This window comes from Salvelinus namaycush, chromosome 2, assembly GCF_016432855.1.
Source record: "Salvelinus namaycush isolate Seneca chromosome 2, SaNama_1.0, whole genome shotgun sequence".
NCBI lineage: Eukaryota > Metazoa > Chordata > Actinopteri > Salmoniformes > Salmonidae > Salvelinus > Salvelinus namaycush.
The window spans coordinates 35,869,590-35,893,211 of NC_052308.1; the positions used below are offsets into that span (position 1 = coordinate 35,869,590).

Below are 23,622 nucleotides of genomic sequence, written 5' to 3' on the forward strand. Positions count from 1 at the left end.
TTTCTTATGTCGCCTCGGATAGCGTGTCTGATATGCATGTTCACCTCTTGACTAAGCAGGTTGTTATTGGGAACCATAAAATATAATTTGTTCTTCCTAAATGTGAAATATATATTTTAAAATTTGTTTCTGTCTCCTATCGTCAGGCCACACCCCGGCCCTGGCCTGTGCCCCTAACAAGGACGTGGCGGACTGCCTGGCCCTGATCCTCTCCACCATGAAGCCTTTCCCTCCCAAAGACGCCAGCGCCGCCGCCTCCTTTGGCCTCAACCTGCTGAAGCACTGTGGCATCGCCACCACCTGCGGGCCCCTGCCCAACGGCACCCTGCACCACGCCTACGCCAAGGACCGCCACGGCACCGCCGGCCTGGACGGCTGCTTCACCGAGTGAAGCGAACCCCCAACCTGTTCCCCTCAGACCTCCCTACCCTGTCCCCTTACATCTTTAACTAGCCAGATCTGCCCTCTTTAATCCACTATGATCTGGGGGACCCCCCCCCCCCCCCTTCTAACACACACAACAAGAGCAGGAATATACTTTGATTTACGTGTGTGTAAGTGCGCGTGTGTGTTTGGATGTGTGTGTGTGTTTGGATGTGTGTGTGTGTTTGGATGCATGTTTGGATGTGTGTGTCGGTATATGTGCGCGTGCGTTTGTCTTTTGTGTGTTTAAAGAAAAACAAAATCCCTTATGGGTGCAGTCAAACCTATATGCAATTATTTGCCTCTCTGTGGCATATCGTCTCTGTCATCGCTAGCCTGGCCTTAGGTCAGACACCCTCTGTCCAGTGTCCAGGACAGAGCACGTCACTGAGTCCCTCTGAATCGTACCGGCAGAGTTTCTGTATCATCATGAAGTTATCACGGTTTTGTTGAATTAACAGATTCACAAGCATGTGTTATAAGCTACAGTCTAAATTAATTCTAAATTAAAATTATTGTGAATTTTTGATATTGCACTTCAACAACGAATAAACTTACCTCGCAAATCCCAGTGAAAGAGATGACCTAGTAGAAGGAGAACGGTGCCTCGCCAACTTCTACTCTGACTGAAACTGGTGCAATAGGCAGCATGTGTGGGTCTTTCCAGTGCTGTGCCTCTCTCCGAAGACTAGAATAAAACTGAAGTAGTAGAGTGAGGGAAAACACGAGAGAAAGTGGGAGAGAGTGATAGACCGTCGCTGGGTTTGACTGTACAGTTAAGGGTCTGGGTGAGTTGAGAGCTCTGCAGAGAAGCCCATGGATTTGAAAACAAGCGGTGACAAGCTGGTGTTGACTCACCTAGAAGTCCAACAACAAGCACCTCCCACTGGCTAAGGCCGTCTGAGTGACATCATCCACCAGGTCCAGTAGATGCCTGACTTTTGTTGGCTGGGTTTTTCTGCATTAGCCCCCTCTCACTGAGTCCATACTGAAGGGAGTAGTTGTGGGTCTTGCCTGAACCCCACTCCCGCTTGTCACTGTCGTAGAATACTTTTGGTACCTTAATTAAGGCGGTTCTAAGACGTTTCTGGATATTTAACAATGTTGTGCCTATGGAATACTGAGAGACGACCACAACCCCTTAACCTCACCTAGTTTATACCCTCTGATCCCCCACCTGATCCCTGATTTATTTAAGATTTTAAAAGAGAACAATGCTAGTGGGACATTTTTAAAGGATGAAATGTAGATTTGAAGAGAAATGGGTTTAGCACACATACTGAACAGCATAAGCTATTTTTGTTGCTGTCGTATAAACACTTGTTTACATAATGTAAATGGTCGTCGTATTTACTTGTGAATCGACAGTCTAATATGTTTGCACAATAAGGCCATGCCTCCAGTAGGAAAATAAAGAGTGAAGACGTGTTTTCAATATAGCTGCTAAATTATTCCTGCCTTTTCCATGGATTCTATTCACGGTTTCTGTCAATGCGGGTCTACATTTGGTGTGTACATTTTTTTTTTTTGTTATTGGGAAGCAATATTCAAACAGACTTCAAATTCTTCAGCATTTTTTTTCTTTTCATGCAGTTTGCTGTGTGGAAAGGTTCATGTTTTTACCTCAACATTGGGGATGATTTCAAGTTTTCAAGAAAATAATTTGCACTACCCCTAAAGTTAAAGTATTATTTTTCAAATGGAATAGGTAGAATGTGTTTTTATTGTTTTTCTATTCTTTCCAAACAGCCATACTTGAAAAAAAGTCTGTAATCCCAATCAAACGGCATGCACTGTAATCCTCACTTGTCACGTTGATAGGCATAGCATTGGGAGTTGTCAAAAGTACAGCCAAAAACACAAATGCATTCCTTTTAAATTTTAATTAGGCACGTCTTGTACTTACCTCAAAGCTTTTAACAACGCAACTCATTGACCTCTGTTTGGGCCACACTATAGATCCATTCATTTTTGTTGAAAGCTTCTCTGCCGCCTTTTGCACAGTAGTTGAATCAGTTTAGTTTTAAGGTTATCAGTTGATTACGCTGTTTATGAAGATTGTTAGTTATGTTCATCTGAACAGAATTCAAAATGATGTTCACTCAGTTTGTAATTGTTTTCTTGAGATTGTAGAGATTTCCCCCAAAAATTATTTTTTATTACAAAATCAGTTTTTATCAGCATTTGACCCTAGTCAAACATTCATAAAGTAATTTGAATATTTAAACAGGAAAAGGTATTTTTAAATCCATGGTGTACTGTAACATTATGCATTAGCCTGCTTTGTATCTGTATTTTCCATATTCCAAATGTAGTTAGATGGCAAAATTGCACAAGTAGTGTTACTGTACCGATGCATATCTTTTCTCTTAACAGTACACCATATTGACAAAGTATGGCTGACACAAAAATACAAATATTTATATTATGTTGGTACGGTTATGTATGGACAGTTACTTTTTTTCCCTTTTTTTTTGAGATGACAATCAGCATCACAAGGGCTTTTTATTTATAAGTAAATGCTTTTCGGAAGTTGTTTTTAAGAAGTGTATTTCGGGATTTTATTTATTTGAATGTCAAAGAATCATAAAAGTCATTGAGGATTTCTTTACACCCGTTTTGAAGTATGTGTGCTCCCATTTCTCTTTTGCGGCAACAAGAACACTATGTTGACATGTCTGGTACAAATACCTCCATTGTGTTATACACTGACAACCTTAACCCCCTTTCTCCGTTACATTGTTGTTTCTCTCTGGATATGCCTCATTCCTATTATCAGTTGTGTAACCTAGAATTGTTCTCTTTTGAATGGAATATCAAAATAATTTTTCACATCTCCTTAGATGTACATACTATTCATTATATTAAGAAAAAAAACATTTGATGCATCAATTTCTGAATCATATTGCAGCCTGAGATTCATTGTCAGCTCCTGGTGCATTCAATCATAGGGCTGGGAAGGAACTGTGTTTTAAAAAAGAGAATCTTAAAAAAGTTAAAGCTTATCTTGCACCTATTCAGATGCCAGTAAGGGTATTCCACAAGGTTTTTAATGTCAAAGCCTTTTTAAGAAAAAATAAGATGACAAAGTCAATATCCTTTACATGATGTAGGAATAGCAAATTCCAAAACCAGTGTCGTTGTTCCTCATATTTATACTAATATGCTGAAAAAATGATTGTATTAAGCTACCTGAAATTTGTGGCATTTTACATAAGCCTTTTTATATGATGTCAGAGAAGGTTTAGGCCCAGTTCGATGAGGTAAGATCACATCGAAGAGTAAGCCATTTAATAATGTTCTAGGGTGAATTGCTATGTTAATTATAATTGTTGGGTTGATTTAAATGAGAATAGGAACTTACTAGATCCCATAATTTTTTTTTCTCCTATATTGTGTAACGGTGTGACATTTCATTGACCGTGGATTTGGTGTAGCCTACGGTTTTGTTGTCGTTAGGCTGGTTAGATATGACATTGAAAACCCCAATCTCCCTTTTGGAATAAGTTTCATTGTGAAACTGAATCCCTTACTGATCAATCGGATGCCTAAAGACATACAAGTAAAGAGTTATAGGACTAAATTCATGAAGCCCCTTTCCTTCCCCTTTTAAAAAAAAGTTTTTATTTCCTCCCTCCCTATTTAACTATTCTGTTTACATTGTGGACATAGGTTAACCTAGTATTGTGATCTTTGGGGCCATAGAATGTCGGAAAGCATTTTAGATTTTCAGTGATGCAACAAAAACAACAATTTTCACTCAGTCCTGACCCAAAGCACTTATTTGAAGAATAAGCACTTTTGTATATTTAATATCTCTATATGTGTATTTATGTATACCGGTACATACAGTATGTTACCTATGTAGATATAAACTTCTATTTAGGGAAAACAATACCTTCAGTGGAGAGATGAGAGTAGATGAACTGGTGACTGATCTTCACAATCATGTGTGATGTGCTTGTGGGAGAGATGCACTGTTTTAATTGGAGGGGCATGTTTCTCTTTGGGGTTAGCATAAGAGAGCAGTGAAAAGTCTATGGTCGCACCTTGGTGTGCACATGTGCAGCAAAAAACCCCATTTCAAATGGAAAATTATACTTGCGCTGCCTTTCATTGAGTTGCCAAAAAGCGGGATGAAACTGAAAAACACTTGACTATTTACCGAAATTTGAGATATTACGTACATTTGCAGACATCTTAACTAAGCCATATTAGTCAATTGCTGACAAAAATGTGAATGTATGGTCTAAATTATGGCAGGGGTTTTGGTTTTCGAGTAACTGACTTTTGCTGCACTGTTTAAGTTAAGTTCTAGAAATTATGGGAAAAGAATGAAAAATGAACTAAAGCAAAATAATCTTTACCTCTGCCTCCTCATGCAAAGATGTGGTAGGATTGTGTTTCATCTTTTGATATGAAAGGATGGCTAACTTATTTGTGCCATTGAAGGGTATTATTGCATTCTGTGGATGGGTTAGCCTAAAAACGTGGTACATCCAGCATATATGCCTTACATTTAGCGGTACAAGCTTCACTCCAATATAATCGTTTTGACTCTTATAAATCATTTGGTGAATGATACTTTTAGTTTTTGTTTGTCAACAATGGGCACTAGCGCTAATAGCTGAGCTATCCCTCCTGTTAACCATGGACTCACCATGGACTGCTATCAAGATTGCCTTACAATACCTCTTAGAAATAATGTATAGTTGTTTTGCTACTCTATATTTTGTAGCGCGTAGCCGATTTTTACATTTGCGAATGTGTCCGTTTTTGTCTATCAAAACAGTCGACCTTAATAACTCCCCATTCTGTCACCTAGACTCACAAGTGCCGTAGAAATCCCTGTTTGTCTATGAAAAAAGGAATTGTCTTTGATTCTCAGTGGAGATGGTATTTGTGTGATGCTCAGCACAAAGAGAGGAACAATGTTTTGTTTTTTAGGGGATTAGATTGTGCTTCATCCTTTATAATTCATCCTTTTTTATGAAGGTAGAATTGTAATTCTGGATTGCATCTAATGAATTAACTAATGTATCAATTAAACACAGTTTTTGGTTGATTTCTCACATGCAACGTCTGAAATTTTATCAGTATGGTATGGAAAAGCATCTGTGTAGAATGTTTTTGTTCTGAAGGACTAAGAACGATAATACCTTACAATGGCTCAAATGGCAAAGATGGACAACTTTCTCAAAATGCTTCAGTTTGTAGGAATGAGAGACATGGGCGCTTTGGCCAGTGGATGGAGTGAAATAGATAGCATTAGATAGTTGTGAATGTGCATGGTGGAAGACTGATCAAGTCCAAATTGTATTTTGAAAAAGCAGTATGGGTAGTAGGGTAGAAGATGGTAAAATTGCACAGACGTAGTTGAGTCCGAGTACTGTAAACTGAGTTACAGGAGAAGTTGGGGAAAGAACTATTAAAAACTTTGGAAGGAAGCAGATTCAACACATCTTCATTTCTTTCCTTTTTGTTGTTGTTGTATAGATTAAGAGTACTTATGGACTGACAAAATGTTGCCATCAGATATGTGAATGGAAAGAGAGACTAAGTAGGGTCGCGTTGAAATTGGAGAATAGGAAGAACATACACTATTGATATAGTGGCCTAATGTAGCTGCCTTTATCTTGATGAGACACTATGGTCCTTCTAGTGAGAAAGCATTCATATGGTATCGAACACTTATGTCATGCTGATTCAATAACCTCTAAATTAGGTGTGGAAGGGATAGAAGTTTGAAACAAAGAGCATGTTGGTTTCTTTTAGTTATGCCAGTGATCACCATGGTGATGCTGTCCGTAACGTAGTCCTCTGGGATATCTTCCACTTACCTCTAGGACATCGATGTCCTTCATTACTTGAAAACTCATTGGATTAAGGCAATAGCTAGGCAGTTACCTTTTTTTTGTCGTCTTTTATTCCCATTTGAAAGGATTCTTTCAAATCAAGAGAACACCGTGAACATTTCCTCTTCTCCAAGCATGATATAAACGGCAGAATTAGAGCTTTCTTTGTTATTAGAATTTGTTGAAAATAAATGGCTACAATTTTCTCAAAAAAGTAAGCATGTAAAATGCGGTACATCATATTAAATGGATTAAACAAGATTCATTCATCTCATGACGTTTATAGTCATAAATTACATTTGATCACCAAAACAAACACCTCTTGAAATTGACAGAATTATGTCATCTTCAATGTCCAGATTCATGCGTGAAGCACACTATTAAGTTCTTCCATGATTCCAACTGCTGCATGTCTGTCCTATCTATGTAGACAAAATGTTTCATAGAGAAGATGGCATGTCTGATCATGTTAAGATTCTTGATTTTTATAGCTTGTAGGCTATGTTTATGCCTTCATTATTAATTTGTTTATGTTGTACAACTACTACGTGGACAAGATTTACATGATTATTCAGTCGTAACATCCAAATTCTTGTTAAAATTGAACCAAACTGTCGGTCCCACTTTTCTGCTATTTGACCCTCAGGTTGTGTGGCCCATGTTGTACTGTCTGAAGTTTGTCTGGTCCTAACGTGTTTGATTACGTTTGTCACTCTTGTGCCTCTGAAGTTGGTTAAGGCTTAGTAACACTTGTTCAAAACAAAGCAAACTGATGTATGGGTTGACTTTATTCTCAGTATTTGGCTTCTTTGAAATACTTCAGAGACGATGTAGACCCACCAATTGCTTTATTTTGTCTGTCTTCTCTTCCTCTTCAAGGACAGTTACTGAGTTGACCCTCCAAAAAGACTATAGAGGGGTGCACTGATGTTGTCTCCTTAGTGGAGAGTAATGTCCACACTATTTCTATTGTATGCCTTCATGTATTACTTGATTAGCCGTTATCAGACATTGAACAGCTTACCTCAAGATGTTATGTCTCGCAATGATTTTTACCCAAACCAGTGCATTTTATTGATATATTGGACCTCATTGGAGAGTAAATGTGATACATATTATGCAACTATTTTTGTCATTTTTTTTCTTCTTTGATTTGATGGTTGTTTAATGACTCGACTGCTTCTTGACAGCCACCCATAGGATGGGGCAATGCAAGTAGGAATCCTGGGTGGTGCAGTGGTCTAAGGCACTGCATCGCAGGGCTAGAGGCATCACTACAGACCTGGGTTCGATCCTGGGTCTGTATCACAAACTGCCATGATTGGGAGTCCCATAAGGCGGTGCACAATTGGCCCAGCTTTGTCCGGATTAGGGGAGGGTTTGGCCGGGGTAGGCCGTCATTGTAAAATAAGAATTTGTTCTTAACTGACTTGCCTGGGTAAATTTAAAGGTTAAATAAAATAAATAAAAACCGTTAAATGAGGATATTGAATCATGATATTTCCATTAAAGAAATGCCTCGATAGGCAACCAAAGGAGAGAAATGTCTTGGACCGGAAGTTGTTTTAGATCCACATTATAAAGTAACTTATCAGACTTCTGTGAATTTCTATGTATACTGTATGTCACATGGCTGGTCAAAATTGTTATAGTTAAAGAATGTTACCTTGTAAACTGCGAAACCCAGCTCCTCTATTACCACCCAATACAATCCTGACTGACACTTTGTCGTGATAGACGGGCATACTAAACTTTGTCCTTACAAAACCATTGAGTGAATAGGAACACTTTTTTTTTTACACATCAGCAAAATGGTCTTCCGTTCATGCCAATTGAAAGCCTTATTGTTGATAAAAGTGGAGGTCACACCTCCCAGGAACACAACTGCTCACAATTACAGACCCGGTGAAGCCAGTAAGCCATTGTTGTTAATTCAAAACACAACATGATTCTAGTGCTTCCCAGTCTTATCATCCATGTCGTGCACTGTGGCTTCAACTCCTCGAGCAATTGTTAATTGGTTGGAGAAATATACAAAGAAACACTCATGCTGTTGTCATGAATCCAAACACCCTCTGGATGTACAACTTGACTATAGTTTATTTTGCTCTCGTTTGATTCTTGCCTTTGTCTTGCTTGCCATATTTGTCAAGGGACCTGAAAAAACACATTGAAATAGTGTTGAATCCCAGTAGTGATAATACTGGAGTTATAGTGTGAATTCATAATAAAAGCAATATTGGCAAGTGCACTTTGTTGGGTGTTCTAAGCACAACATCACTAAAAATGCACTTCAGACAGAGTAGTGTGTAGAGATTGTTGTTGATTTACTTAACTAAATGGTATTGAAATTAACATGGTAAATTATTATCAAGCAAGACTTATATTTGTGACATTTGTAGTGCCATTTTAGCAGTATGTTGATTTGATCAGGATGTAGTTTTAGTTGGTGTTTGTACAACCCCCCCCTTCTACAAAATGAACAGACTTAAGATAATCACAAATTAAAAGTTGTGGCTTAGGCATTTTATAGGCTAGTTTGTATGCAACCCCTTTAATTGTGTGTGTGTGTGTGTATATAGATTGTTCTCTGTACTGCAACATGTTCTAAGAATAGGTGGTGGAAGAAGATTGTATTTTGTGGACAAGGAAGACAATGGATTGCTATGCCATAGAACTTAACAATGTTTTGATTACTTTTATAGTACAGTGAGTAGGCATAGAGTTCTGTGTTAAGTGTGTTCGTGTGTGACCATTTGGGCAGTTAGCTGTGATGTCTTCATTAGTGTGAGGTGAAGAGTGTGCGATGGTAATATGAACCGCTATCAGCAAAAGGGCAAAGAAAACATGTGTATTCATTCCTGTCTATTGTATTTCTTTACCCACTTCCTGGTTTATAAATACCGTAAAGAATATTGTTTTTCCTTCTAATTATTAACGTGAAATACATTTCCTTTGAAACACAAGTGATGTATGTAAGATTCTGGTGCAATGGCCTGTAATAGTTTTTGGTTGACTCATTTTAAATTTGATTGTTAATTTGAGCATATTGGAAAATAAATTATAACCTAAAGGTTAGGCTTACTGCTTTCTAGTACAGTATCCTACGTGCTGTGTGGGGTAGACTAATATGCATTAACAGACCTTTTGAATTAAATGTAAAGCACTGGTGTAATTGAAAGCTCGAGGTTGGTAGTCCTTTGCTTTAACAGCCCTTATTTTGGTTCTGGATATATTAGCGTCTTATTCAGGAGAGCGTCTCGGTTTGATTCAGTCATTGGGCATTGCTTTGTATTATGCTAGGATTTGTTTACTCCAATAGACCAGCCAAGCAAAATGTAACACAAGCCCAGTCTACGGGCTACAACCTTGAATTATTATGTGCTTTGACTGTCCATATTGCCTCTGCTAGAATTTCATTGGCTTCTTGTTTCGCTGCAATTTTTTTCACCATATTGGAAGTTTCGGGTTAAAGTTAGTAATTGGTCAAAAAGTTGAACGTTAGGGACTATTAGTGGTTAAAATATCTGCCTATCTGGTTGTAGTCCGTAGAAGGGATAAACTATGCCAAGCCGATGTTGACTTCCCATGTGACTTCAGCATGAACTGTAGGTGATCATGAAAGTGTTATTGTGCTTCATTTAGGCCAAACTATAAATTAGGAGGTGCAAAGTGAGCAAGTGGAAATGCATGAAATGCTTTCTCTTTGGCACCTTAGGCTCTGTTTTGAAGTACTGCTGCCTGGTGAAGAGCTTGAGCATGCCTGCATTCAGTATTTTCTAGAGCGTTCAGTAAACATTTCTTATAAGTTTTATTAGCATGAGATTGTGTGATTTTTGAATCCATATTACCTCAAATATATCAGTTACAATTAATACATTTAAGTTAAAACAAATGGTCTCACCTCAAATGTCCATGCTATTTTGAAACTTTTACTACTAATGTAATTGATATGATCATGTTTTATTTTGCCTACCTCCTTGATGCACAGCTACTCTGTCTCCTTAGCTCATAACCACCTACAGTGAGCTACAAAAGTAGTGTGACAGTGACACATTTGGGGGGGACTATGTACAAAAAGTGCTGCAATTTTGTAACGGTTCACCCAATATGGATGAAAATACCCTAAAGGTAAAGCTGACAGTCTGCACTTTAACCTCATAGTCATTGTATCAAATCTAAAGTGCTGGAGTACAGAGCCAAAACAGTTCACTGTCCCAATACTTTTGTAGCTCACTGTATACTAGTGTCTGAAAAATATGAAAGCATATTAATCACTTTTGATCTAAAAGACAAAAAAAAAGTGAGCTTGATTTTGTGTGTGTACGTGTGCTTGTAACATGGAAAGAAATGATATCCCAACAACCACTGGAATGTGAAGCCAAACTGTATTTTGATCGAATTAAATCTCTTAAGGTCTAACTGTTGTAGCATACATGTGAACCTCGTCTCTGGTACATGTTTGCTATCCTTCAGATACTTGTTGCAACAAGGTACTTTATGATCGTTTTTTAAACCCTCCTGAAAGTATCCACCAGTAATCATCCTGTTTTTCATAGTACGGTGGGTTTTTACTGTGTGTAAGTTGAGCCATATGTCTAAAAGTCTAGTTTACAGCTGCAACTGTGTGTACAACTACCAGAGATTGGGAGAATGTGTGTGCATCTAACTTAATTACAAAAGCAACAAATAACTAAAGCTGTTATTGAAGTAAAATTATGGATATATGTCGCATGTGGTGTTTGTGTGAAGGGAAATCTTATTGCATCCAGCCTTAAGCCTTCAAAAGAAAAACAAATCTAGACCTTAATTTGTGATCATGCTACCACCACAACTCCCCTCACCTCTCCCAACCAACTGACCTTTGACTTTTTGACTGAAGCATAGGAATGTGAGATACAGTAATAGGGGTTAGAGATCTATTCCCTAAAAGACACACACACACAAATACCCTTCCAACCCTGAACAAATCTCCAACTTGTTCATTATTTTGTGACAATGCAATCCTTGAAAGCACTTTGCCTTGTTATATAATTGTGTGCTACTGAATGGTTATTTCTTACAAAATGTTACGAAAATGTATAAAATACATGATTTCATGATTTTAGTGAAACAGCGTAATCTGCATTGACCTTTCTGACATTACAGGAGAAACTTAATAAACCAAGGCATTGAAACCTGATCGATTTTATACAATGTATGCTACAGCATTTGAGTCTTGTCATTCAGTGTTGTGGCTTAGGATTGGTTATGTTTAAATAAATTGCTATTGCTTAATATCTATCTACTTTGTGTTTTCTTTATTTTACATTTTAAAGACAGAATCCTTAATTGAAACAATAGCAAAGCATGCTCCTGTTTACCTAAAAAGCTAAGAGTGAAGGCATCACTACAGATCCGGGTTCGATCCAGGGCTCCCGGCAGCGTCGTCCGGGTTAGGGGAGGGTTTGGCCTGCTGGGATGTTCTTGTCCCGTTGCGCTCTAGCAACTCCTTGTGGCATGCACGTTGACTTCGGTCGCCAGCTGTATGGTGTTTCCACCGACACATTGGTGCGGCTGGCTTCCGGGTTAAGCGAGCAGTGCAGCTTGGCAGGGTCGTGTTTCAGGGGACGCATGGCTCTCGACCTTCGCCTCTCTTTCGAGTCCGTACGGGAGTTGCAGCGACAGGACTAACTACCAATTTGAAGATCATGAAAAAGGGGTCAAAAGTACCAACAAATCTTTTTTTTTTTTTTTACTGCTTAGGGATGGGGTTGGAGAAGTGTAACCACTCTCAAATTCATAAACGGATCTATGGATGCAAGGACTGACCATCCATGATATCAAATGTGTAGTTTTAACCTTGTTATGAGGCTATACAGTGTTTGTTTACGTTGTTTACAAACATTGGAGTAAAAATAGATTGTCATTTAAAAAAGTGTGACTTGCTTCAGCTCTTTGAAAGTATTTTTGTGGTCGTGGAAGAAGTTTAAAACATTCTAAGTGAAGCGGTGAAATATAGTCAAAGTTAAATATATAAATGTCTGGTTACTTTGATAGACTATATTAACCTTAATAATTTGGGAGGATGGGGCAGTTTGGATCACCTATTTCATCACATAAGACTACTACACGTTTACTCTCCTACTTGGAAACCACAGTTTACTACTGTGTAAGGCAGCCAACAGACCAGTACTAAAGGTAAACTATAACAACATGTAGACAGAGTGGTAGGGTTTGAGTGAGCTGTGTAGCATAAGTCTTTTGCACTCCCCTATTGTTATAATTTGAAAGTTCTTAAAAGTTACATGGCAGTTAATGCAATAGATAATTCTGTTCTGATTCCAGAGAAATATACCAAGATGTCATACCTTTAAGTTTTTGTCTAAAGTGCTGGGTAAGTGGTCAAAATGTCAGTTGTAAAAGTTGAGATGAAAAGTAGTTGATACGGTTAGTAAAACAGCTGTCATTTTTAAATTGGTAGAAGATAATTCCTTTTCTGATTCCAGATTTGAACAGCAGAGAAGTAGACGAAGATGTCAAACCCTCCAACTTTTTGGGAAAGTAAAAATGTCCGTTGTTTATAAAAAGTGTGAGAAAATGTAGTGGTTACTTAAACAGTTGTAACGTTTGATTGGTACCAGATCATTTTGTTGGGAAAGTGGTCAAAGTAGCTGATTTGTGTCAACAGTTACTGTTTAGAGTGAATAGAATGTTGGGAGTTATGTCACAATGGGAACTTTAGAATTATGAGGACAAAAAAAGGACAAAAAGATTAAGTCTGAAAAGTATAATAGAACTCTAAAAGTTGTATGTAAGCACACTATTCCAGACCAGTTTGAACGGTGTTAAAAATAAAAAAATTCGTACAACATTTAAAGTGTGGCTGCTGTCGCAAGGTTCTGAATCTGATGGGGTATGACAGTTGAACTAAGCTCATGAGACATTTATAAGTTATATTCTTCAAGAATCAATATCATTCATTTATACATCCAAAAATGGATGTAGCAACTAAGGATTCTAGCAATTAAGGATTTCTGATTGACCAAAATCCAATCTGTCAGGTTTGGGCTACGTTTTGCACATTAGTTAAAAGAGTAATTTTATATTTTAGACTTCTCATTGGAAAACTGCCTGACTTTGAAAAACGCTTCCCATTAAGCAGCTTAATTGTAAAAAATGAAAACAATTATTTTTCTCACAAATACTTTTTCTTGATTGTTACATAACCTTTAGTGAACGCTGTTCCTTGTAAACAAACCTAATTAAAATACAATTTCTTAACGTTTACCACATACAACTGGGAAAATACATTTGAACAGCCCTCCAGCTGGTAATTACTAGTGAAAAACTTGTCTATCATCCTTCATGTGATGCTTCCTTACCCATAGGAAGTCCCACCCAGTTGACTACTTTCAAATGGTGAAGCCCTCAATAGCAAGGTTCATGCCAAAATGGGTTTTATCCATTTAGAGTCCTATCTAACTCTATGGTGGTAAATTTCCACTTCGAACGCAGCATTATCTCTCATCATTTGACATTTATGGAGAGGGATGGACTTTCCTTCCTTCTGCTCCAATCATCTTTTTGCTGAACGTCTAGTCTCCTTTCTATTGCTGACAGCTGTCCCTCCTGCTCCTGGATTGGCTGCTCTGCTGCCAACATCACTGCCAGCCCGCCCTCCCTGTTGAGGATTAGTCGAGCTCCCGGAACCTTGGGAATTTACACCGTTCCCATTGGTAGTTTCATTTCCTAGAATAAGAAATTGGCATGCTTCATTTATAAATCTTCATAAATAGTGAAAGAAGGGAAAAGTAAAGTGTTATAGTGTTCACAATTAACCAATTGCCAAAAAGAAATACACTGCCGTTTGTATACACTGAAGGTGGCTGAACCAGCCGCTCACAGGTAAAGCAGAGATCAAAAATTATATTATTTCATGGAATTGTATTCCTTTAGTTTACTGATACAGACATGTCATTGACATTTAGGTAGACTTCCAGGTGGAAATGTTGCATGAATCACCTTATAGCAGCAGAGGAAAATAAATAACACTAACGAAGGCCGTTGCCGAAACGCTTTCATTTGACGTCATAACTCTTAATTTTTTGTTGGTCTTTGATAGTGGTCTTACCAGCTGAGCTGTTATTCTTGTTGTTCAGTATGTTTCCTTGGTCACCGACTACCTGGGAAATAAATAATCTGTTCACACACACAGTACAAGAAAAAGGTACTTGAAACATCGAACTAAATTCGTAGGTGAACGTTACTTAAAATAATATTTTTTCCCCTATCCTTCCGTAAAACATTCTGTAATAAGACGCTTACACACTGATATCCCTACGTTCAAAACACCCCTTACAGTCTTGTTTTTCATCTGGTCCATGTTAGAGTACTCTGGGTTAGGCTCACTGAAGTTTGGCACCTCTGAATACACCATGCAGAACCTGAACAAAACGTTAAGTGAGCATTAGTTTAGACCAGTAAATTATGACATAAGATGCATCTCTCAGCAACATTTACATTGTTGCTCCTCCTTTTCGTATATGTAGCATGAAATGTTATTAAGCACAGAGCATCTATAGAACTTACTCTCCAATCTTCGACAGCTCTCCACCTCTACCCGTGTACAGAGTCAGGCAACCTTTGAACACAGACGCATATCTGGAGAAAAGAAAAGGCACAAATTTCAAGACAAAATACATTTCCCCCCAGGATTTTAAAGGTGATCCAAGATTAAAAGACTAATAACGTATGGTATGTATTCATCCGAATGTAAATTCATGCTGGTAGTTAGAAATGATGACTGGGTGGTCCTTTTTTATTTCTGTGTTGATTTTATACTCGGCTGTAGGCTTGGAGCCCTGTCCATAAAGTGTGGTATTATAACTTGACTGTGCCGTGACTCAATAAATGACTCACCCTTTAGTGAGTCTGATGATGTCACCGGTTTGGATCAGTCCCCCCACCTCATCCCAAACTGAGATGCTAATGCTGCCTGTCTTGTCGGCCACCTTACAGGTCCGCACCTCATACCCATCCTTTGTCTTTGTCACTCGTCCTATGTGAGAGGGGGTAAGAGGGACAAGTAATCAGTGGCCTTTGATTGGTGTACAAAGACAAGAACAAGCTAGTTGTACAAGGATAGTGTCAAATATCTCATTATTACACTTTTTGTCATTTAGCAGATGCTCTTATCCAGAGTGACTAGTGCATTCAGCTTAAGATAGCTAGGTGTAACAACCACATATCACAGTCGTAGTAAGTCCACTTGTCCTCAATAAAGAAGTTATCAGCAAAGTTAGTGCTCGTAGGCGGCCAAACGGAGTGCTTGGGTTGGGATGTAGCGTTTGAGCATAGCCTGAAGGTAGGGAGGGGCAGTTCCCCTTGCTGCTCGGTAGGCAAGTACCATGGTCTTGTAGTGGATGCGAGCTTTGACTGGAAGCCAGTGGAGTGTACGGAGGAACAGGGTGACATGGGAGAACTTGGGAAAGTTGAACTTCAGGCGGGCTGCGGCGTTCTGGATAAGTTGCAGGAGTTTGATGGCACAAGCGGGATCCCAGGCAACAGAGAGTTGAAGTAGTCCAGACGGGCGATGACAAGTGCCTAGATTAGGACCTGCGCCACTTCCTGTGTGAGGAAAGGTCATACTCTACGGATGTTGTAGAGCATGAATTTGCAGGAGCGAGTCACTGCTTTGATGTTTGCAGAGAATGACAGGGTGTTGTCCAGGGTCACGCCAAGGTTCTTTGCACTCTGGGAGGGGGACACAGTGGAGTTGTCGACTGTGATGGAGAGGTCTTGGAGCGGACAGGCCTTCCCTGTCGAGGTTGAGCATGAAGTGGTGGGCCAACATCCAAGCTCAGATATCTGCCAGGCATGCAGAGATACGTGTTGCCAGCTGGGTGTCAGAAAGGGGGAATGAGAAAAGTAGTTGAGTGTCATCCGCAATGATAGGAGAGAACATATGAGGATATGACAGAGCAAAGTGACTTAGTGTAAGGAGAAAAGAGGAGAGGGCCTAGAACCAGACACCAGTAGTGAGAGCACATGGTGCAGACACATATCCTCTCCACGCCACATGGTAGAAGCGGCCTGCTAGGAAGGATGCTCCCAAGTGACACAGCGGTTTAAAGGCACTGCACCTCAGTGCAAGAGGTTTCACTACAGTACCTGGTTCGAATCCAGGCTGCATCACATCCGGCCGTGATTGGGAGTCCCATAAGACGGCGCACAATTGCGCCGCCCTATGGGCCAGGGTAGGTCATTGTAAATAAGAATTTGTTCTTAACTGACTTGCCTAGTTAAAAAACGGTTAAATAAAAATAAATGCAATCCAAGAGTGTGCAGAGCCTGACATGGAACCCAAACCAGGCTGCGCGCGTGCGCCATCGTGCATAAATGTATTTTGTCCTCCCACACCAAACGGGATCACGACACGCAGGTTAAAATATCAAAACAAACTCTGAACCAATTATATTAATTTGGGGACAGGTCGAAAAGCATTAAACATTTATGGCAATTTAGCTAGCTAGCTTGCACTTGCTAGCTAATTTGTCCTATTTAGCTAGCTTGCTGTTGCTAGCTAATTTGTCCTGGGATATAAACATTGAGTTGTTATTTTACCTGACATGCACAAGGTCCTCTACTCCACCAATTAATCCACACATAAAATGGTCAACCGAATTGTTTCTAGTCATCTCTCATCCTTCTAGGCTTTTTCTTCTCTTGACTTTATATTGCGATTGGCAACTTTCATAAATTAGGTGCATTACCGCCACTGACCTTGTTCGTTTTCAGTCACCCACGTGGGTATAACCAATGAGGAGATGGCACGTGGGTACATGCTTCTATAAACCAATGAGGAGATGGGAGAGGCAGGACTTGCAGCGCGATCTGCGTCAGAAATAGAACTGACTTCTATTTTAGCCCTTGGCAACGCAGACGCTCGTTGGCGCACGCGAGCAGTGTGGGTGCAATAATTGAATAATATAGATTACACCGCTCATAGTCAGCCTGTGAGACGCCCAGCCCTGAGAGGGTGGAGAGGGTCAAAAGATCGTTCTGAGAGAGATAATGTGAAAGTTGGAGAGTAAACATCGATTATGAGGAGAGTAAATATCCATTTGTGGGAAAGAGAAAAGGGAAAGTTCAACACAGATACGTTTTTTGATAGCTGGCATGATTCAAATAAACCAACATGAATTGTTATCATTAGTCTACATGATGGCATATAAGGATGTTTCTCTGACTATCAAGCCTCTGTGTTGTGCCATTATATTGTGTGTAAGATTTTACATACGTTTTGTTCCACCCGAGTGCATTACAAGATAATTATATACATTCTGTTTCTGTTCATCATTAATTGATTATTTAAAACATTACTGTTAGTAAGGAGTTAGCACCTGTTTCGAGTACGATGAAGATAACACTGAGATTCTTGAGTCCTGGCTTGATGTCCTTGACGTGGGTCTCGGTCGTCATCTTTCAGATTCTCGTCATGCATCCAAAAGTGTAAGTCAACTCTGGACCAAAGCAGCCCTGAAATGTTTACAAGAATGTGTGTGTGACCGAGGTAAAATTTGTTTTACATTGGATATTCGGTTTTCTCTCGTCAATAACTATTGAACCAAACATGCCATGACTAAGAACATTGATTATTCTGAATCAGGGGTGGATAAAGAACAATCCCCCCCCAAAAAAATGTATAAATGTTTTTTATAACTATGATTTCGGATTTCAATCTTTCATACCTCTTAAACAAAGCGTGTCATGAATATGAAAATTATATATTCTGAATCTGTGGGCTATGAACAAAAATCCAATCCAGAAGAAAAAAATTAAAGAAGAAGAAACAACAATAACAAGAAAAGGTGTGGGTTATTCTCCCTACTCCCTTGATTCAGAATATATAATTTCCATAGTCATGGCACACTTTGTTTAAGAGCAACTGAAGACTGAAATACGGAAGGATAAAAAAAAATCAAGATATTATTTTTAAGGCACACATTTTTCTCCATACTCCCCTGATTTAGAATATAGAATTTTCATTGTCATGGCATGCTTTTTAAGAGCTATTGAAGATTGAAATCCGTAAGGAAAAATATATAATACATTGTGTCTAACTTTGACTTATCATTATTCACGATTCATGATTCATTCAGGACTATCCGTAATCATGATAGAATTCACATAAATGTAGAAGTGTGTAGAAACATATTTTATTCTTATTTACAATAAAAGTGACTCCAAAACGACACAATGCATTATTTATCATTAATTTCTATTGGGTACAAAATAATCTGAAACACAACTAAATCAAACAGCAAATGCATCCAACAAGTTAGTAAAGTAACACGTTTTGGGTAATCATTGAGTGCTAGGAAATTGGGACCAAATACTAAACTTATGACTACTTTAATACACATATTAGTGAATATGTCCCAATACTTTTGGTCCCCTAAAAATACCCTCAAATTAAAGCAGACAGTCTGCACTTTAACCGCATAGTCATTGTATCATTTTAAATCCAAAGAGCTGGAGTACAGAGCCAAAACAACAAAAAATGTGTCACTGTCCCAATAATTACAGAGGACACTGTATTTCTAGATTTCTAAATAAAAAAGGCATGGATTTTTTCCCATCCTCTCCTGATTACAATATATAATTTGAATAGTCACGACATGCTTCATTTAAAAGCTATGAAGATTGAAATACCCCCAAAAATAATTACATTAAAAGATTAAATGAAAAAGGCATGGATTTTCCTCAATCCTCCCCTGATTCAGAATATATAATTTGCATAGTCATAGCAGGCTTTGTTTATGCGCTATTGAAGATTGAAATCCCCCATAAAAAATATATATACACATTTCAAATAAAAAAAGGCCTGGATTTTTCTCCATCCTCCCGATTCAGACGGCAGGTAGCCTAGTGGTTAGAGCGTTGGACTAGTAACCGAAAGGTTGAAAGATCGAATCCCTGAGCTGACGAGGTAAAAATCTGTCTTTATGCCCCTGAACAAGGCAGTTAACTCACTGTTCCTAGGCTGTCATTGAAAATACGATTTTTTTCTTAACTGACTTGCCTAGTTAAATAAAAGGTAATAAAATATACAAATATCATAGTCATGGCATGTTTTATTCAATAGATATTGACTTGAGAAAACCAAATATCCACCAAATATCCAACATAAAACTACACTGAACAAAAATACAAACATGCAACAATTTCATGGATCAGAAAACCAGTCAGTATCTGCTGTGTCTACCATTTGCCTCTCGCAGTGCGACACATCTCATTCATATAGAATTGATCAGGCTGTTGATTGTGGCCCGTGGAATGTTGTCCCACTCCTCTTCAATAGTTGTGCAAAGTTGCTGGACATTGGCCGGAACTGGAACACATTGTTGTACACGTCGATCCAAACATGCCCAAACATGCTCAATGGGTGACATCTGGTGAGTATGCAGGCCATGGAAGAACTGGAACATTTCAGCTTCCAGGAACTGTGTACAGACTAGAGGTCGACCGATTAATCGGAATGGCCGATTAATTAGGGCCGATTTCAAGTTTACATAACAATCGAAAATCGGTAATTTTGGATGCCGATTTTGCCTATTTTTTTTACACATTTATTTAACTAGGCAAGTCAGTTAAGAACACATTCTTATTTTCAATGACGGCCTAGGAACGGTGGGTTAACTGCCTTGTTCAGGGGCAGAACGGAAGATTTTTACCTTGTCAGCTCAGGGATTCAATCTTGCAACCACAGAAGTATATATTTTTAAACCTGCATATTTAGCTAAAAGAAATCCACGTTAGCACGCAATATTAACCAGGTGAAATTGTGTCACTTCTCTTGCGTTCATTGCACGCAGAGTCAGGAACGGTTCCGTATTTCACTGAAAGAATAAATGTTTTGTTTTCGAGATGATAGTTTCCGGATTCGACCATATTAATGACCTAAGGCTCGTATTTCTGTGTGTTATTATGTTATAATTAAGTCTATGATTTGATAGAGCAGTCTGACTGAGCGATGGTAGGCACCAGCAGGCTCGTAAGCATTCATTCAAACAGCACTTTTGTGCGTTTTGCCAGAAGCTCTTCGTTGTGCTTCAAGCCTATCAACACCCGAGATTAGGCTGGTGTAACTGATGTGAAATGGCTAGCTAGTTAGCGGGGCGCGCGCTAATAGCGTTTCAAACGTCACTCGCTCTGAGACTTGGAGTAGTTGTTCCCCTTGGTCTGCATGGGTAACGCTGCCTCGAGGGTGGCTGTTGTCGATGTGTTCCTCGTTCGAGCCCAGGTAGGAGCGAGGAGAGGGATGGACGCTATACTGTTACACTGGCAATACTAAAGTGCCTATAAGAACATCCAATAGTCAAAGGTATATGAAATACAAATCGTACAGAGAGAAATAGTCCTATAATTCCTATAATAACTACAACCTAAAACTTCTTACCTGGGAATATTGAAGACTCATGTTAAAAGGAACCACCAGCTTTCATATCTTCTCATGTTCTGAGCAAGGAACTTAAACGTTAGCTTTCTTACATGGCACATATTGCACTTTTACTTTCTTCTCCAACACTTTGTTTTTGCATTATTTAAACCAAATTGAACATGTTCCATTATTTATTTGAGGCTAAATTGATTTTATTGATGTATTATATTAAGTTAAAATAAGTGTTCATTCAGTATTGTTGTAATTGTCATTATTACAAATACATTTTTAAAAGAAATCGGCCGATTAATCGGTATCGGCTTTTTTTTGTCTTCCAATAATCGGTATCGGCATTGAAAAATCATAATCGGTCGACCTCTAGTACAGACCCTTGCAACATGGGGCCGTGCATTATCATGTTGAAACATGAGATGATAGCGGCAGATGAATGGCACGACAAAGGGCCTCAGGATCTCATCACGGTATCTCTGTGCATTAAAATTGCCTTCAATAAAATGCAATTGTGTTTGTTGTCCATAGCTTATGCCTGCCCATACCATAACCCCACCATGTGGCACTCTGTTCACAACGTTGACATCAACAAACCGCTTGCCCACACGACACCATTCACGCTGTCTGCCATCTGCACGGTACAGTTGAAACCGGGATTCATCCGTGAAGAGCACATTTCTCCAGCCTGCCAGTGGCCATCGAAGGTGAGCATTTGCCCACTGAAGTAGGTTACAATGCCGAACTGCAGTAAGGTCTAGTGAGGATGACGACCACGCAGATGAGCTTCCCTGAGACGGTTTCTGACTGTTTGAGCAGAAATTCTTTGGTTGTGCAAACCCACAGTTTCATCAGTTGTCCAGTTGGCTGGTCTCAGACGATCCCACAGGTGAAAAAGCCGAATGTGGAGGTCCTGGGCTGGCGTGGTTACACGTGGTCTGCGGTTGTGAGGTCGGTTGAACGTACTCCCAAATTCTCTAAAACGACGTTGGAGGCAACTTATGGTAGAAAAATGAACATTCAACTATTTGGCAACAGCTCTGGTGGACATTCCTGCTGTCAAAATCAAATCAAATGTTATTGGTCACACACATATTTAGCAGATGCTATTGCAGGTGTAGTGAAATGCTTGTCAGCATACCAACTGAGCGCTCCTTCAAAACGTGAGACATCTGTGACATTGTGTTGTGTGACAAAACTGCACAATTTAGTGGCCTTTTAGGGGCTCCTGAGTGGTGCAGTGCTAGAGGTGTTATTACAGACCCTGGTTCAATTCCAGGCCGTATCACAACCGGCTGTGATTGGGAGTCCCATAGGGAGGTGCACAATTGGCCCAGCGTCGTCTGGGGCAGGCCGTCATTGTAAATAAGAATTTGTTCTTAACAGACTTGCCTAGTAAAAATAATAATAATAATTGTTCCCAGCACAAGGTGCACCTGCATAATGATCATGCTGTTTAATCAGCTTCTTGATATGCCACACCTGTCAGGTGGATGGATTATCTTAGCAAAGGATAAATGCTCACTAACAGGTATGTAAACACATTTAAGAGAAATAAGATTTTTGTGCATATTAAACATTTCTGGGATCTTTTATTCCAGTTCATGAAACCAACACTTTATTGTGTTGTTCAGTGTAATTTGACCTCGGTGTGAGACTAGGAAAATTTACAGGAATACATGGCCTTAATGATACATACGGTAATAATTTAAACAGCAATGCAAGATCAGTGCAAGTATGTAACCCAGGTCGACTAATTACTTATAAAGTAGCTAGCAAGACCAGTCTAGCAACTAGGGTGTAATCATTAGTCCAAACAGTTATAAAACGGAACGGTTTGCAAATAAAACGAGAGTTTCTATTGGTCAAATTCAAGTAGGTCATATATACAGTCATTGGTAGGTCCCTCCCCGTTTCGTTCAAGAAACATTTTGCAACAGAATTGACTCAATGAATACGCCCCTGCTGTAGTTTACCAAACTGCAGTAACGTTACTATGCTAGCTAACGTTAGCTATAGCTAACTGGGTGCCAGGTCGTAAGCTACACATTTCATTACCTCAACAGTGTGTATTGTCGTCCACAGCTGATTTGTCCGGTATAATGGATTTTAAGCCATGGAACAAGTGAGTTAAAAAATAAGTATTGTTTTCCTGTTTGTAAAATAGCTAGCTAGCTACTGTTAAAAAATAAAACCTAACTACTGTTCATTTTTTTGTGACCGTCAGTACGGTAGTGGCGGGCATTCTGTTGGTCAAATTTAGTTTCAATCAAAATTGTGTCCAATGACTATGGATTATATGGGAAGCGCATGAGATAATCATGTGATAGGTCCTTTATCTGAGAAGGGAAACTGCTCGTACCGAAGATAGGTTGAGTCAACTGTCTATCAACGATTTTACAATTTGGTTGCTTAGCGGCGTAGGCTGGACGTGGAAACGTGGTGACAGGAATCAAGAAAAAAATTATTTCATGCTGGAATGCTAACCCAAACGTAATTTAAAAGGCAGTTTAACCATTGATTGTCATATCAACAGGTAACGTTACCCAGTTCGACGACATATCACTAGAGTTGCTCTCTATCTGCTTGTTTTCCTGTGTGATTCCAGCTTGTGCCAGCTATCTACCTGTAGTAACTAGCTAACGTTAGGTCACGTATGTAGTCAGCTGTGGCTAGCTTGATTAGTTAGTTGCACAATAGCAAGCTGTCTCGTCAAGACTTTCTGATCGGTATCCATCACTAATCTTTCCTCTGTTTGCAACTGACTACTGTTTGATAGTTAGCTAGCCAGCCACATACCTACGGCCGGGATTCCATTTTGAAACGGCAAGGATGATTTCCGTGTTTGCGTAGCTAACTAACGTTAAGGTTGCAACAGTACAGTGGCGGTCGGTGCCGTTTAAGATGAGG

General features: G+C 39.2%; 3 protein-coding genes across 5 annotated transcripts in view; 2 read left to right on the plus strand and 1 right to left on the minus strand.

Annotated features, from left to right (window-relative positions):
- LOC120062313 (serine/threonine-protein phosphatase 6 regulatory ankyrin repeat subunit C-like) overlaps window positions 1–11,561 on the plus strand; it is a 34,999-nt gene extending 23,438 nt beyond the window's left edge. The window contains exon 28 of the mRNA XM_039012190.1: window positions 147–11,561. Coding sequence (XP_038868118.1) covers window positions 147–391 — 245 coding nt within the window. The 3' untranslated portion in view covers window positions 392–11,561. The remainder of the gene's footprint in view (window positions 1–146) is intronic.
- A 515-nt stretch (window positions 11,562–12,076) lies between these two features.
- LOC120062335 (SOSS complex subunit B1-like) lies at window positions 12,077–23,564 on the minus strand. 2 transcript variants are annotated; one of them, XM_039012233.1, is made up of 7 exons: window positions 23,512–23,564; window positions 17,663–17,798; window positions 15,180–15,318; window positions 14,850–14,921; window positions 14,620–14,704; window positions 14,392–14,443; window positions 12,077–14,009 (listed from the first exon to the last, which is right to left on the minus strand). In XM_039012233.1, the coding sequence occupies exons 2-7, from the start codon at window positions 17,739–17,741 to the stop codon at window positions 13,837–13,839; spliced, it is 600 nt and encodes a 199-aa protein (XP_038868161.1). In that variant the 5' UTR covers window positions 17,742–17,798; window positions 23,512–23,564; the 3' UTR covers window positions 12,077–13,836. The 2 variants fall into 2 exon arrangements, with proteins under 2 accessions (XP_038868161.1, XP_038868153.1); XM_039012225.1 differs by lacking the exon at window positions 23,512–23,564 and adding an exon at window positions 22,771–22,967.
- Window positions 22,688–23,622, plus strand: part of LOC120062321 (E3 ubiquitin-protein ligase NRDP1-like) — a 29,398-nt gene continuing 28,463 nt past the window's right edge. The window contains exon 1 of one of the 2 annotated variants that reach the window (XM_039012211.1): window positions 22,688–22,837. The gene's annotated coding sequence lies outside the window, so the exon portion shown is untranslated. Of the gene's footprint in view, window positions 22,838–23,119; window positions 23,249–23,622 lie in introns of those variants that run through there. The other variant, XM_039012202.1, reaches the window with a different exon arrangement.

Bases quoted from the DNA above. Each gene is read 5' to 3' on its own strand.
- LOC120062335 (XM_039012233.1), bottom strand. From the start codon at position 17,741: ATGACGACCGAGACCCACGTCAAGGACATCAAGCCAGGACTCAAGAAT. The intron at 14,444-14,619 runs GTAAGGGGTGTT...TTTATTTCCCAG, and splicing joins ACCAGATGAAAAACAAGACT to GTAGTCGGTGACCAAGGAAA. The intron at 14,010-14,391 runs GTAAGACCACTA...TTCTTATTCTAG, and splicing joins CAAGAATAACAGCTCAGCTG to GAAATGAAACTACCAATGGG.